We start from the raw sequence: 17,318 nt of genomic DNA on the forward strand, positions 1-17,318 counted from the left end.
TCTTTTGTAATATGATTTTGATAATGTTGCAGTTTCTTTGGGGGGCATGGATCAATGTTCATGTTGTATTCCCCGTCAGTACTGGGGCCCGGGGCAGCTAATGATCCAACCATATGACCAAGTTTGGTGATGAAAGCATTTACTCCTTATTCCTGTCTACTTACTGTCTCAGAAGTTTTGGATTGCAAGAACATTATTACACTGCTTCAGTACAATGTTGCCTTGAGGATTTTTTTTTCAATGTCAAAATCAGATCTTAAAAAAAGTGAAAAAAACAAAACAAGTTTCAGAGTAGCAGCCGTGTTAGTCTGTATTCACAAAAAGAAAAGGAGTACTTGTGGCACGTTAGAGACTAACAAATTTATTTGAGCATAAGCTTTCATGAGCTCATAAAAGCTTATGTTCAAATAAATTTGTTAGTCTCTAAGGTGCCACAAGTACTCCTTTTCTTAATCCAAAACAAGAGATTCTAACTCCCAAAACTTTTGGAGCCAGAGCTGAACATGCCTGACTCAGGAGTCTTATTTGAATTTTGCAAATAATAACCTGTATTGGGCAGAACCAAAACTCTGGATCCAAATACCCTCAGACTTTGGGGGGTTTGAATTCCAGATTTGGATATCAATGTAACCCTTCTGCCAGTCAGAGTTGGCAGCAACAAGGGCCGGGTTCAGTATCTAGGGGTTTCTTTTCAACAAAACAACAAAAACAGGCTCAAGCCCCCACCCAGTGACCTAAGACAATTGCACGCCACTCCCTGGCGCCTCTAAGACGGCGCCTTCCTTTTTGAAAGAACAGAGTCTTTGTGCAGCACAAAACTTTTAATAAAAGGAGGGAAATAATGCGGCATTAGTTAGGGGGAATACTGCAAACAGGGTTTATAAACATAAACCATGAGCAAAAGACCCACCACCAAGTAAGTTGGGCAGTGTTCTTTTCCCCTCAGGTTCTTAAGTCCAGCAACCCAAAAGTTCCTTTAACATGGCCTGTCTCTTCTCTGCACCAGAGTTCACCTCCCACCTGGTGCGGGGGGGGGAGGGGGGGAGACAAGGCACCTTACTCACTTCGCGGCTCGGGCACTCATTTACCACCACTCTCTGCAGGGCTCTACTCTGGCACTTCCACCAGCTGCCCTGCTGGCTGCACCTCTCCACCAGCCACGCCAAGATGTCTTCAGGGCCCCACACTTAACATAGCTCTTAGTAATTTCAGCTGATAGTGGGGGAGCCTCACTGCTCATGCACACTGGGCAGTCTCTTGCATCAGAGACACTGTCCCAAAGCAGGTCTAATGCTTAGACCTAGGTATCAGTGATTTCAGCTCTGCAGCATATAACAAGACTCTCAATTGAGTGTAAATTAGCTCTGCTATTACACAGTGGAGAGAGGAAGGGTCAAATGGTGTCTGGGGTGCTGGTGCTGGTCTCCCAATTCAGTAGGCTTTGGAACCTATGTCCCCTGCCTAGCGAGTGCCATTTAGTTGAGGGTGAGTCCCTCAATTGGGAAATGCTAAGTGCAGTTCTGCTGCTCTTGATTCGCACAACAAGGATAACAACCCTTTATTACTCCTGCCTCAATAACAAGGAGACTGGGGATCCCACACCAGCCAAAAGTGACCATTTGGGCAGGCAATCCCACCATGTTGAGCATGTAGGCAGGGTGCCCATGCAAATGAGATCAGCTTCTGAAGTCCTTTTCACAGCTCACCACTAGATGTCAGGGGAGAGCTCATTCAGACTCTGCTTACATTAATTTTGTAGTGAACCTGTCTCCATTAAATATAAATCAAGTACTTTGTATTGTTTAAAACATAGAAGCCATATATAGGCCCTTTTCTTCCCTCCCCTTAATTCAATAGAATTCCACTAGTGTAAAATAGGAGAAATGAAGGACTGTGGGTAGAATTTTCAAAATTGCTCAGCATTGGGCTAAATTTGTTCCCACTAAAGTCAATTAAGTAGCTCAATGTTGAGCACTTTTGAAAATTATGTTGATATGTCTAATATAAGTATTCTATTTCAATTATATCTACTGATGTAGTGCTAGATTCTGACCTTCTGAGATGTTTCAAAAGCTGAATTGTATCTTTGCATGTTAGATATAATCAGAGTGTGTAAATCTTGGACTCTTCATTCCACATGGATTTTCTCCAGATTTTAACAGATATAGGTTCTCACCTCTTGAGTTTTGCTGTGTTTTAAACCAAAATGTTTAAATTGAAACTCAGTTGAAACCTGATTTCCCATCAAAACCATGTGAAACTTCAAATTTTCCATAGTTCACAGCATTAAATAATGTCAGGCTCACTCACTTTGTAGTCAACATCAAAACCAGATGAGCATTAGCATGATTTGAAGATTAATTTAAAATATTTCACACAGCTCACTGTATAAAACACAATATAATCTTGAATAAAAGTTGAAATTGATATAAAAACATTTCCACATTGGAGTCAGATTTAAAACTGACTCTAAATAGATGAAAACATATATAGTGTTTCCCCCTGGAAAAACTGACTGTTTTGTCTGCCAACTAGTGGCCAGATATGAGAATAGACTTAACTAATTAGCGGAGTTCCCCATCTGGTGGTTGGACTCCCTGAAGAGGCTTCTGGCATATTACTATACTGAAACTCAAACCAGGGTCCTTTTCTGGATGAGCCAAAAGGGAACCATTCTCATCTCTGAAGGAAGCTCATCTCATCTGAAAGTCATTCTTCATGTATCATCTTCCAGCTTTTCAATGAAGAACAGATGTTCCCCAGGCCTCGGCTACTTCTCAAAGTCTGTTGGAAAGCTAATGTATGGTTCTAACAAAATAGCTGCCAGGAGACAAAATGGCAGGTACATGGAAGTCAAGAGGAATCATTACTATGTTTGAAATATGGAGAACTTTTTTTTCTTAGTGAAAGGAGAGTTGTAAATCTTTCTACATTGAATTTATATGTAAACTGGAGGTAATGACCTCATAACATCAAAACAATTCCATAAAAATCCTGGCAACAACCAATAGCACAACCACGCTGATAAACTCTACTTCTGCTGAAATCCTCATCAGTTCCTTCATTATCTCCTGGCACTGACTATTCTCACACCCTTCTCAATGGCCTTGTTAGACCCAGCTCTTGGACTCCAGCATATGTGTTTACTGAGAGGTAATTACATCAGCTGAAAACCTCTTTAGCCAAACAGAGTTTTGGCTAAGCCGTTTCATTTTTGAACTGGTGTGAACAATAGGGTGGGATGACTGTATGTTCACTGTCACTTAGTTATAATGCTCATTGCCATTATATCTAAAAATCCCCAAGATACTGATGAATACATAATGTAAGATGTGAAAGCAACCAGATAATAAAAAAAAGAAAAGCTCATGGAGTTGTTAATTTTTGGCATCATGTAATTAAACTACCTTTTTAATGTTATTTTTTTGCTAGTATGTAATTAGCAGAGCCATCTGCCGAAGCAGTGCTGGACCATCTGTCTGGAACGTTGATCTCTTCATTTTCCTGGTTCCTGACTAATTAACTTATTTCACTATGAAATGTAATAGTACATTTTGTTTTTACACTTCAGAGAAGTGTATACATAATATATGTGTATTTATATTAATACATCCATTATGAGTGTCTGTCTGTCTACCTACAGCAATACAGGTATTATACAGAGTGCAATTATGCTCTGAATTACGTGACTGCAGCTCCCATTTATGTTAATGGAAGCCATGTGTTTTTATTCTCCTGTATCACATCTAATAATAGAAACCCTAACCAACAAGTCTTTTCATGACTTTTTCAGATCCTGAACACATGACTGACACTTTCTTATTGATTAAGGTTATGATTGCACATTCTGGCTAGTGAGCTGTAGCTCACGAAAGCTTATGCTCAAATAAATTTGTTAGTCTCTAAGGTGCCACAAGTCCTCCTTTTCTTTTTGAAATATACTGTATATAGATTTTTTTTCTTGTTTGCAGTTTGTAGCATCTCTGGAAAATTCATGTCAGGACTTAATATCCTGCTGCATTGGATTGTGTGCATGTGCGCGCGCGCGCACACACACACACACTCTTTCCAGTGAAGACAGCAAGGATTTTTGTCCTTCTTGACTATTGTTTATCCAGTAAATGAAAGGGACAGCTAAGCATTCTTTGCACTTTTCAGATTTTTTACTGTTTGCCTTCTGCAAAGGTATCTGAACAAATTGCATGGCATTTGGCATTCCTTTCAGTTTCCCTTGGAGCCAACCCAGCTTCATACATCTAGTTTGCTTCCTAAAGATACCACTGTTTAACTTTTGAACAAGATTCTACTGCCCACCCAATCTTTAGACAAAATTATTGAAATATTGTATTGCTGCAAAGTATGTAATAATCCTCTATAGTTCTTTGATGTTGAAAGGGTGCTCAAAGTCTGTTAGTTATCACCAGAACTCTGCTCAACCTTCAGCTTTCAGCTCAATAGCAAAGTTGACACTGTAAACCCAGGTGGAACAGATTTAGGTACAGCATTATAGTCTTTTCCCAGTCCGATGGTAGACAACCCAAATTAGTGGAAAAGAGAAAGAGACAAAGGTGCCTATCTGATATGAGTACTTGGGAGCACCAGGAGGGCTCCTAAGTGGCTGGCGCAGGACCACAATCGTTTTCCTTCCAGGTGTCTTTAGCTTTCAGGAAGCAATGTGCTTACAGAGCCAGACCAATTTATCCTATTTTTTCTGGGTGGTACAACTAGGTTACTCTTCTTTGAGAAACTGGTGTGGGTTAATCAAATGGCAACTCATGCTTGTGAAAAAGACTTAAAATGTCTAGCCAAAATTAAAGTTATGTCCCCTTTCACCATCCAATCAAAAGATGAGGCATCACTTTTGAAGTCTTGCAACTGGATCTTACATTCCAGTATATTTGTGCAAAACATCTTATGCCATACCGATTTATGTAAGACTAGTTAGGTCATAGCCGTTGGTGTGGCCATGGTGGTACATACATTGAACACCAGCTGGCTCATCCCCAGTTAGCAGCCTACTTTAGCAAGTTCCTTTCCATGGCTCCCTCTTGAAGTGCATCCTCTGGCCAGCTTCACACAGTGTGCTTGCTCAAGTCTTATTTTCTCCTCAGCACTTTGCTGACTGTTGAAATGTCTAGCTTAAAGTTCACAGTCTGAATAAAAGCCTCTCCACTGCTTTTATGATCTTTAATTTGTTTTAACTGTCTAACATTTAGTAACACGATGTCATTTAAAAATTGCTGTGTTCTTCAGCAGGCCAAAACAGCTGTATAAGTTTTTCATTTCTGCTCTTCTTATTTTAACAATAATGTTAGGAACTCTGTATATATGGCTGATCTGTGTCTGTGCATTAGTGGTCAAACATATAGGTTTACTTTGACTTCTATATTTTTTTTGTGGGAGCAGTTCCAGTCAGGCCAATGGGGCTGCACATGAGTGGGGGGGAAATTCCATGCCTAACCGAGTTTTGCAGTTTGGGGAGGGGAGCAGCACCCCTTCTGCCCTCCCCCTAAAACTATGCCCATGGTCAAACAGTTGCATTTCTCATTATTCAACTTTGTATTCAGCCATCCTTAGAACACATTATTTGGTTCTATCTATTTATCCATTTCCAGCATTGGTATATTTCACTGACTTGTACTAACATCAGCATACTTGATTGCAAATATTATCCTTACTTTGCTAACTTCATCACTAATTTAAAATATATCACTATAAACACAGCCCCCTTCTTTTCTTAGCAGGATGCCCCTAAAGTAAACCCTGCCATTAATTGTATAATATCTTGCATATAGCTTACTTCATAAAAATAGTTTATTCAGTTTAGTTCCTTATATTTACCCCAATACAGTATCTGACACTATCATATGGTGTCTTAATATTAAATGTATATTTCAATTCATACATTCAAAGTATATTTGAGAAAGGAAAAAAGGGAAGTTTCTTTTAGCTACATCACAGGTGCGGTTAATAGGCTTGCCTGCATTGAGTTCCATTACATACTCTGGTGAAAGACTGCAAAAACTGTGCCACTGGGTTTTGCGTTTCTACTCTCAGTCCTTTGACTTTTCTCTCCTGAAAAAAATCTAGATATCTGGGCAGTTCTCACTTAGCAATAATTTATAATTTGGGAGGTTTAGTCAATATATAGGAATCTCAAAGGAACTTGTTGAGGCTGAAATATTTGTAGAGATGTATGTGGAAACTCAAAGTGACCACTTCTATATGAATTTGTTTTGGAGGAGGAAAGAGGATTCCCCCCCCCAGTCATATAATCTAGTATTAATCACAAGGCTAAGAATAATTAGTTTTTGAATTTTGTTCCCATCTCTGCTACTGACAAACTGTAATCATTCTTTGCATTTTGTAGCATTTGGTATGCATTGCTTAATTATGCTGTGCAACTTTGCAAAGTAGGTAAATATGATTGCTCCCATTTTGCAGATTTTGAAACAAAGACTGAGTGAAATGAACTAAGGTCACACAGCAAGTCAGTGTGAGAATCAGACAAAAATAGAATTCAGTGATCTTGACTCTCAAAGCCAATGTCCATTCCAATAGATTAGAAAATAAATGAAACTGCAAGGAAATCTACTTACTCTTTTTCAGTTTAGGATTCCAGATCTTTAAAATTGGGAAAACAATATTTTTTTTGTCTGTGGCAGCAGGTATTTTACATCTTGTGCAGTACATTTTCACCTGTGATAAATACCATTGGCTCTCTATTATAGGTAGTGGACTTGTGGCAGTGATAAGCTGATCTGTGAGAAGAGTACCTCTGCCAAACCATGTGTTGGATGTTAAGATGGGCACCCAAAACAAAGCTTCTTTTGAAAATTTTGCCATAAGCATTGTGTTTTGGGGGCATTGCAGTAGAATGGATTATTCATGGGCCTACAAAACAGGGGACTTGGATTCTAATATTTTTTCTGTCTCTAATCTACAGTCTGACATTGGGCAGGTCACTTAATGTCTGTCTCAGTTTCTTCATATTGAAAATTATATATACCAGTTTGGTACAGGTGTTGTGAGATACAATGTATGTAGCGTTGTTGTAGCTGTGGTGGTCCCAGGATGAGAGAGACACTATAGGTGAGGTAATACCTTTTATTGGACCAACTTCTGTTGGTGGAAGGGACAAGCTTTCAAGCTACAAAGAGATCTTCCTCAGGCCTGGAGAAGACAACCAGAGTGAGCAAAATACAAGATGTGACAGATTAGTACGCATAAGGGGTTTACTCATGCTGTAGGATATGCTACATGCTTAACATGTCTTCTTTCTCTCTACTCCCCATCCTACACTGATGACCTTCCAGTAACTCCTTCTACATTGGAACCATAGTAGAGTTTAAGCTTCAATGCTTTAATGGGTTAACATTTCCAAAATCAGACACTGGCACATACTGCTATACAACATTTAGACTTCTTGTGTCCTGGTGGCATTTGCTTTAGTTCTCTATTCTGAAGCAATCGTTATAATACTCTAGAAACCCAGAATACATTGGTATGCCAAGAACAGTCTTTTATAGAGTACATTTGTGAGATAAAACTGCGTTTTGTACAAAAGAGTTAAGGCATTGTTCCCTTTTTATATAATACCTTATGAGGGTGTTTCATGTTGCTAGATACAATTTGTTACAAATGCTCTGGTCATTCACTAAAGGATTCTTCCAGACTGTTTTAGAAGTTTTCAGTGAATCCCCACTGATGTAGAAATTCCTCTGCAATAGAAATTGTTTTAAATGGAAAGGAGTCTGGGGAATGAGGGGGACTGGTTATAAGGTTGTTATTTTTCTGAAAATAAAAAAAATCTCATTCTTGGGCTAGTTGAAAAGGCAAATCAAAGAGTACTGTGTAGTATTGTCTGGAGGCTTTTTCTTCCCCTCATTTAAATAGGCTTTCAGCCTATTATTTTTCCTAATTACAGAGTCTTTTTACTATTAATTCAATGTCCATGAAAGGTCAGCTGCAAAAAATTAGCTACATTAAATCAGCATGAGTTGGCTTTGGTTACTTAAAATGAAAATGGGGCAAACTGTGGTTTAAATTGTTAAACTGCAACAGTTAGTAAAGAAATCACAGTTCTTTCTGGTAAAAAGCAAATGCAGTCAATGACACTTTTAATCTAAATAACAGATATGAATATACACCCTAGTTGTGAAAGGTACCATCTGATATCAAAGGCACTTTTGATTATACAGTATATATATATATATGCAGATATGCACAAGTATCAGTATGTACCCACTGAAATATACACTGTACTTCATAAAAGAATATACTTCCTAAGTCATAGCTTTTGAATATTAGATATGGCAATAATAAGGTTTAATTCATACACTAACACTACAGTGTTACAGCTGTGGTATAAATATGTTGAAGCAAAGAGACAACACAGAAATTAGGCTAAATCACCTCAGTTCCATAGTAGACAATTTTAGTGCTGTTGTTTTGTATGTTTCTTTTTTCTCTCAAGCCAAAATGTAAGTTTTAGTGCTTGTGATTAGTGCTGGATTGGTAGCCTCTTGAATTTACAACGACAGGAAGGACAGCAACAGTTCACGCTTTCCCACAACATGGTGACTATGTCTCTCAACAAAGTTGACCTCAAATGCTATGGCGATGCAGGCCATTTAACTACCTAGACAGACAGATCTGGGGATAGAGCGTCTTTTCCTCTCCATACTTATTCAATCACTTTGCTTTGCTAGGACTGCCAGGAATAGTACTAATTAGTGCTGATTGTGATTTTTCTGATGTAAGTAAGTGTGTGCTAGGTCTGGATTGAAAACACCAACCACACTTCAACTATGTCACTAAGCAGCCATCAATAAGAATGATATATGTTTCTGAGGGAAAAAAAAATTATAACAATATTATAAATAGATTCTCCCCAATATCAGCTGTTAATGTGATAGAACTATGTACCATGAACATGACAGTGTTAGCTGTCTGTGTTTTGTACTTTACTTATCTTTGTCTATAAATATTTTTATTGGTATGTATTTCAGGCAGTGGAGTGGCACTGTGATGAAGCTACTAAAAGAGCCTGTTACAGTAAGGGCAAATCAAAGGTAAGTGCATGACAGCTGTGCTGCTTAATCAAAACTTATATTTGTTTCACAAGATATCCAGTAGAGTCTTGTACAGGACTCGTCAGTGTACAAACCTCTTCTCTATAAAGTTCTTCTTCTCCTTCTAAAAATAATGCAAGATTTTTTAGGGTGGCAATACGGCATTTCCTGGAGTGTAGGCAAAGAATATAAGCAATAATATTTCAGGAAACAATATTTCAGCTGCTTCCTTCCAGAACCCATCAAAGGCCCCAGAGTAACAATACTCCAATTACTTAGTTTGTATCACTTTACTTTCTTAGTCCCACAGTATGTGAAATTCAGTGGATTAGATTCTGATCTCATTGGTGTAAATCTAGATTAACTCCTGAGAAATCCTTCCATAATACACCATTTATCTCTTTGGGTATCAGGCACAATTTTATAAACTTTTCTATTTCTGTGCCACATGAATTGCCACAGGATTTATTGACCTTTTCAGAATAATAGTCTGATATTCACTACCTCTGTAGACATAAGACCTGCTATATTTCTGCCGTCCAAAGCCAGATTCCAATTTGACCAGCTACATTTTTTTTATGTACACAGCATAGTTAAATGCAGTGCCAAGAAAGAACAGGGTCCTATGGGCATATAAAAAGAACATTTTTTGTGAGTTTTTAGAGCTGCATTAACTAACCAAATTTATTTGTGTGACATTGTGCAGAATCTACTTCACAACTTGAGCATTTTTTTATCTGTTGCTGCTTATGTTTGCCAGTTTTGAAGGCACTTGTATCACAATCCTATATGTTCACTGTAAATAAGTTACATTTTAGAAATGCTAACATTATGAACCTACATTGCTTATTAAAAGAAATGAAACAGTATCAGTTTTATAACTTGTATTCAAATTTTTAAACAAACAAAAATAAAATCAAGAAAACCTTACACCAAAGCTAAGCTACTGTTAGTAATACTAAACTAAACTAAGAATAAAACAATACAACTATCACATCAAGTCAGGTCAACAAGTTAGTCTCAGTATTGGAATGAAATCAAATAATCAAATTAATCAGATCATCAGATTAATATAGCAAATAATCAATCCTTATAAGAGGGATCTCAGAAGGAGGCTCTCTCTTTGGTTAGAAACCCCAACTAAAAAAAATTCACCCAAGTCAGTCAAGTCTAACTTGGATCTGGTTAAATATTTTTATACTGAAGACAAATTATTCTCTAATACTAAAACCACAACCTCAGAGCCAATTATAAAGCTTCTTCTTTAGATTTCAGTTTCAGTGTGGTGGTTAACCCTTCCCCAATCTCCTCTCCCCAGATTGCATTATACAAACTCTAACAAAACTCTTGGGTAAGCAGAAGTTTGAGAAATCTTATGTACCAAATTTTATGTATGACTGTTTAAGTTTGCAGAGGGTTAGCGAATATCCCTCCCACTCCAGCACAGTGGGAGGCCACTCTGCCTCACTACATCTCTGGGATGCCACCCCAAGCAAGGATTAGAGCTTCGGCTTTTAGGCAGGGTAGGGCCAGCAAACAGTCTTGAGGCTCAGGCCCTCAGGCAGGGCAGAGCCAACAAATAGTGTAGGATCTTGGACCCTAGGCAGGGCAGAGCAACCAAGCAGTCTTAAGGCTCAGGCCCTTAGGCGGAGCAGAGCAAAGGAACAGTTTTATAGCTCAGGCCCTTCAGCAGGGCAGAGCAAATAAATAGTCTGACAACCCAGTTCTGGCAGATGGCAGGTAGACACAGGCCTCTTGGCCTAAGGTGGGGAGGCTGCCACCCCAGGAGTGGGGTTGGCAGTAGGGAGTAGGGGAACCAGGGCCCACCTTACTTCACCAGGTATCAGCCCAGGGAACCTACCAGTAGCAGAGTGTTCTGCCACTGGATCAGCGAGGATCCAACCGAAACATGGTGACATAGAATCGAGTAACAACCCAACCGGACTAAAGTCTGTTATCCCTGGCCACTTCTTACGATCCCCTTGCTGGGTACCTGCATTCCACAAGCATCCTCTGTCTCCTCAGGATATGCGGAGAGCAACAGACCTGGCAGCTCTTCACCTGGGTCAATCTCCTCTGGGGGCAAGGCATGGCTTAGCACGGGTTCAGCTCCAGGACTCTACAGTGGCCTGAATAAGTCTGCTCCCTTCCCTGACTCAGACTCAACTGGGTTGGCGGCTCTGCCTTTTATAATTCCTGTCCTGCCCCTTGGCTTCCGGTGGGAGGGGCAAGCCTGATCTGGCTCTGTCCACCTGGGATTACAGAGTGACTCCTCCCTCTCCAGCTCAGTGGGAGGACACTCTTTCTCATTATAAAGTTCCTTAGGACTTTTAAAAACAGAATATGGAACATACTTTAATGAATATCTTTGAGACTTTGGTTAGGGCTTTTTAAACTGGGGAACTTTTTTTGGTGCCTTCCCTTTATGAACTTGATGGGTGCTCATACACACAGGCATTCATACAACCATACTTCCACACCCTAAAATGAGAGAATAAAAAGGCTGGACTGCCTCCCAGCTAATAGAAGCAAAAGACAATATTAGAGAAAGGAAAAATGAGATACATAAAATAACAGGGGGATTGCTAACACTTCAGTTTTCATGGCCTTCTGGATTGTCACAGAACAGAAGCTGTAACTGCAGTCCAGCAGCTAGATGGTGATGTTGCTGGCACAGCATTTAGTGGCATCCTTCATGTACAGGGAGACGGGTCAAAGGCTGGTGTAGCCTTCTTGTAGATGAATTGGCTTTCTTTCTTTAAGGTGGTTGATTTTAGGATTTCAGGAATGTCAGTCATCCCCCAGGTGGTTTGCTGACCCAAAAAAACAAGGCTTCTTGGCCTTCCATTTATTTCTTATAGTTTTTAATCTTTGCTTACTCCATCTTGCAGTGCCTCCCTTGAAAGTCTCTGAGCAAATCAAGTATGGAGCCACACAAGTTGGTCATTTATTGTTTAAATTAGATCATTGTTAGTGAGCTTTGATTTTGGGAAAGTCCTGCTTAAGCCGCCTTTTTAAAAAAAAAAAACATTGCTTTGCATACCACAGAGACTAGGTCCGTGACACCCACCCTCCAAAAAATAAATAAATAACATAGAAAAAACAGAACAGAGGCCACTCTTGTTGAACTTGACAAGGCCATGGCCATGGCCATGTGAAAAAGTCTTGACTTGACAATATGTAACCAGTTTATGGAAAATTGACCCCAAATTCTATAAAGATAATGGATTGAAAAGACCCTAGCAACTATCAGCCTCTCGGCATTCATCCATCAGCAAGATAACAATAAATGTAAACAGTTTAGGACCAGATGTGATCTCCGAAACTCACTCAATGTTTTGCTGCCAAGTTTCAAGTGTCTGGGATGAGAATCAACACCTCGAAATTGAAGGTCCTGGTCCTTTCATGGAAGGAATTGGGCTGCTCTCTCCAGGTAAATGGGAAACAGCTGCCCTTAGTGGAAGAGTTCAAATATCTAGGGGTCTTGCTCACAAGTGATAGATAGTAAGTGGGAGCATGAGATTGACCGGCAGATTGGTGCACTGGTGACAGTGATGCGGGCGCTGTACCTATACTTGGTGGTGAAGCGGGAGCTGAGTTCTCAGACAGAGCTCTCTGTTTTCAGGTTGCTCTGTGTCCCCATTCTCACTTATGGTCCTGAACTTCGGGTAATGACCAAAGAATGAGATTGCAGATACAAGTGGTGGATATGAGGTTTCTCTGTTGGGTGGCTGGGCTTGCTCTCTGAGACAGGGTGAGGGGCTCAGCCGGTACTCCTCTGGATTGAGAAGAATCAGCTGTGGTGGTTCAGGCAACTGATAAGGATGCTCCCTCGGAGGCTTCTGATGGAACTCTACCAGGCACATCCCACTGGGCGGAGGCCCCAAGGCTGACCCAGGACACACTGGAGGGATTCAGAGTAGCAGCCGTGTTAGTCTGTATTCGCAAAAAGAAAAGGAGTACCGGTGGCACCTTAGAGACTAACAAATTTATTAGAGCATAAGCTTTCGTGAGCTACAGCTCACTGGAGGGATTGTATCTCCTGGCTGGCCTGGGAATGCCCGGGGAATCCCCTAGGAGGAGCTGGAACCTGTAGCAGAGGAAAGGGAGGTCTGGTTCTCCCTACTCTCCATGCTGTCACTGCGACCCTCACCAGGAAAAGTGGCATAAAGGAAAAAGAAGAAAGAAGATGGGCCAGATGTCACCATTCTTCTTATAAACAAGACAATTTACAGTAATCTTCATATTTAGAAACTAGGACAAAAATCAAAAAGCTTATCTTTGTAAGGTTGCATCTTGATAAAGAAGAGATATCTTAAAACTTCTCAAGATAAAACATTAATAAAATAAAACAAAAATAAAAATTATTAAAATGTGCTGAAGATCTCTGTTCCTACATACTCTATATCTCTCACAGAATCTGTTCTTGTAAATTAATTTTTTTTAAAAAAAGAAAATCTACAAAAAATCATACATTTTATCTGTTTGAGTCATTAAATATGATTAAATCTTTATGAAATCAAATAATGGAAATGTCCAAGGACCTTATTTCAAAGCTAGAAAAGATTACCTATTCTGTGACATAGCATGAACTTTAACTCTAGTAACCTAGAAGTTCAAACATTCAGATTAAAATGAGACATATATATATATTTAAAAGTTACTGTAGTATGTTCTGTAGGATTATGCTGTATAGAAGTACATCGGTTAGGCTGTACATGCAGTTCACTACAGTGACTTTTGCTGTTTCATGAATTAAAATGAATTGAATTAAAAAGGTAAAGAAAAAACATAAAAATAAATCAAAAGCAGTAATTACAAAATTACTTAATAGGCTTCAGGAGCTTAATTCAGCAGGACAAAAGTCAATGTAGTTACTTATATCCAGGTGCCAAAACATCTGGATCCAGGCATCTCTTACAAATGCTCTCACTGCCTTAAACATAGTCTTAAACATATTCACCACTTCCACTTGTCAATGATTTAAATAGAAAGAAAGTTCATTCACATCACCGTTTTCCTTGCTAAATTCAGGAAAATAACTTTGCTTTGTAGGGATGGCCTACCCTATTCTATTTTGATTGATTAAAAAACTTATAAATTCACACCCATGGCAAAGATGTTGTGGACAGTAAAGAGGCAGAATTATAATTTATTTGAAAAAAAATTACTGAATATATAATCTATTAAGAATCATATATATAAAATATAGCAGATTGAGTAACGCAAAGGAGAAATGAAGTATGAGGGCTGCCAGATGCCATACATTGACTGGTTGGACTTTTGGCCCAGTAGACAACTTCAATCCTGGATCTTTTGTACAAACCCAATAGAAAAACCATTAGTAAAATAATAGCTGAGGACTTTCCAACTTACAATATTTAAATAGACTTTGAAATGTCTCTTTAATGATTTTGAACTTTGTGTTTGTGATTCTGAAGAATTACATCTCTGATGTACAAAACAAGATTGTGGTGTTGATTTTTTTTGTTATTTAGTTTGACGTTAATAATTTGTGTTTATAACTGTTATATTTGTGGAAAACTAATGAACCATTTATTTAGAAAACACCAAAATGATTAGGGATGGGAGGGGAATAAATTTAACCACTGCATTAGGTTTTAATAGGTCATTGCCACCCATGCAATTATAACGTTTTCATAGGCGTATATATTATGATGAATTTTAAATGAGTTTCCCAAAGAGGCATGGATGCTTTAGTAACTTTTGCAAACTCAGTTACCATATAACCAACTTTCATAATTTTAAAATTAATTGTCATAAATGCTACTGGCAGACAGCTCACTTCAGAAGAGAGTGAAAGATAAAGAAAGAAAATGTGTCAAATGAAATGTTTAAAAAATCACTTCCTTGTATTAAGTTTCCATGTTGTTTCTGTAAATCACCTATGTCCTTCTCATACCTATGAAAGCATGGTCAGTATCCGTGATTTTTTTTAAAAAATATACAATTTATGTCATAAGCATAGATACATACTTTGTGAGATACTATGCTCCATTTCTCACATTGTGTGTTGTAAAAACTTGGGATGCACAGAAGTAGACTTCTTTGACTTCAGTAGAAATCTGTTTAATCATCTCAGTCTCTCTCAAACCCTGTGCCTAAATTTGTTACCATCAGTTAATTGCTGAACAATATCAGTTCAAATAATTCATTGGATATTGCTGAATACAGTATATGATTTTGAAAGTTTCTTTTGTGAATTATGGTGCTCCTTCTATAGCTATTTTACTTAACATTGTCTCAGACTGCAGAAGATAAGCTTGGTTCTTTCTGGGAAATCCCTGTTTTTACTTATTTCCCCCTCATCCTGGAAAGAAATTATACAAAACTATTAAAAAAACCCTAAAACCACTGCCACTGAGCAATCCAATCTTCCTGATAATTTATAAAGTCTGGAAAAATAGATTTATGAAAATACAGTTTTTGTGTTTCTTGGTTAGAAAATATGTGTGTCAATGCTTAACAAAAGAGGTGGAATCTTAAATATATAAAATGCATCCGATGAAGTGAGCTGTAGCTCACGAAAGCTTATGCTCTAATAAATTTGTTAGTCTCTAAGGTGCCACAAGTACTCCTTTTCTTTTTGCGAATACAGACTAACACGGCTGCTACTCTGAAACCTTAAATATAGCTGATTCTGAAAACTGAAATACAATATTCATATGTATTCTTTAAAAGTCTAGTCCTGCTTTCTTTGAAATCAATGCCAAATCTATCACTGTCTTCAACGGCAGAACGATCAGGTCTTAAATTGGGAGATTTAGATGTGTAAGCAATTGAGCCCTGAAAAAATTATTTGAAAGAAATAAGGGGTAAAATCCTGTATCGATTGAAGTCAGTGGCAAAATTCCCATTGACTTCAATTAGTGCAGGATTTCTCCTAAGGGCTGTGGTGGAAGTGAAAAGTAAATTATGATACAAATCTGTACTTGTGAGCTAATGTTATAAATTTCAATTTTCTATGGTTTGTTGCTTCAAACAGTAGTTCCTCTTGTAGTGGTTTGGTGGATTGGCATTTTCCTTCTCCATGTTCCTTCATGCTATTACCCTAGCACAATTATCAGCCTCACTCCTTTTTGATGTCCAGCCTGTCTGTCTTGTCTCTTCTTTTTTCTTTTTCTTTGTTTTTTCTTCTTCTTCCTCTCTTCCCTTTTCCCCCAAATGGTCAAAAGTCACGCACAACCTACCATGTCCCACAATCCTTTCAGTTGAAAAAGACTGGAATTTGTATCTAACAATGCACAGTCACCCTGTGGAACTTGTTCCTAAGGGATGTGGTGAAGACCAGAAGTATAACTAAGTTCAAAGTAATTAGATAAGTTCATGGAGGACAGGTCCATCAATAGCTATTAGCCATGATGGTCAGGGATGCAACCCCATGCTCCAGGTCGCTAAACCTCTGACTGGATGACAGGGTATGGATCACTCAAAATTGCCCTGTTTTGTTCATTTCCCTGGAAGTATTGGGCTCTGACAGGATATTGGGCTAGATGGACCATTAGTCTGACTTAGTATGGCCACTCTTATGACAGGGTTTGTTTTTTTACTGATTTGTAGATCATGCCTCAAGAAAGCTCAGGGGAATATAGGGGAATTGGTGCTGCTAGGTATGAGGGGCTTTTCTGTGCCAGAAAACTGATACAGTTCCTCTCTGCAAAAGCAAGTTGGTAGTCTGCCTTCACATGACTGATAGCCTCTTTACTCCAAGTCTCACTTTTGGCTCCCTTCAAAAATCCCTTCTGCCTTCCATCTCTCTGTCACCCGCCACTCCAGATTTCTTCTGCATTAAATATATTAAATAGGAGGAGGGAAGGAAGAAGGGAGGATGAGTGGCTTTCAAAGGGCCATCTTTGGCTGCAGAAGCATACTTGCAGCAGGGGGGGGAGGTGGATTTGGGGTTGTTTCCTCTCGCTGCCCCTCTCCTTTGTCCCAGTGGAGCCCACATTCCAGTTTAGGAACTATTCTCCTATAGTCATTAAAATGCAGCCTTTGCTATGGAAATGTATGGCACTAACAACAATAAAGAGGTAAAAAATGATTATTAATATTTTATTTAAAGTTTTTAACCTAAGGAAACTTTCTGAGATGCTTCATCGTATATGTAAGGAATTTAATGATAGAATAGATTACAAGGAAATAAGACAATAAAACTAGTCTGTATCTAAAAAAGTAACAAAGACCCTCAGGGACCTCTTAAGTAGGTTGTATTAAATTATGCAT

At 38.7% G+C, this 17,318-nt stretch overlaps 1 protein-coding gene across 2 annotated transcripts in view; it reads left to right on the plus strand.

Moving 5' to 3' along the window:
- The window catches only part of SEMA5A (semaphorin 5A), a 627,428-nt gene that overhangs the window by 346,858 nt on the left and 263,252 nt on the right, over window positions 1-17,318 (plus strand). For both annotated transcript variants that reach the window (XM_038392658.2, XM_038392657.2), the window contains exon 5: window positions 9,012-9,074. In XM_038392658.2, the coding sequence (XP_038248586.1) occupies window positions 9,012-9,074 (63 nt within the window). The remainder of the gene's footprint in view (window positions 1-9,011; window positions 9,075-17,318) is intronic.

This window comes from Dermochelys coriacea, chromosome 2 (assembly GCF_009764565.3).
Source record: "Dermochelys coriacea isolate rDerCor1 chromosome 2, rDerCor1.pri.v4, whole genome shotgun sequence".
Taxonomy (NCBI): Eukaryota; Metazoa; Chordata; order Testudines; family Dermochelyidae; genus Dermochelys; species Dermochelys coriacea.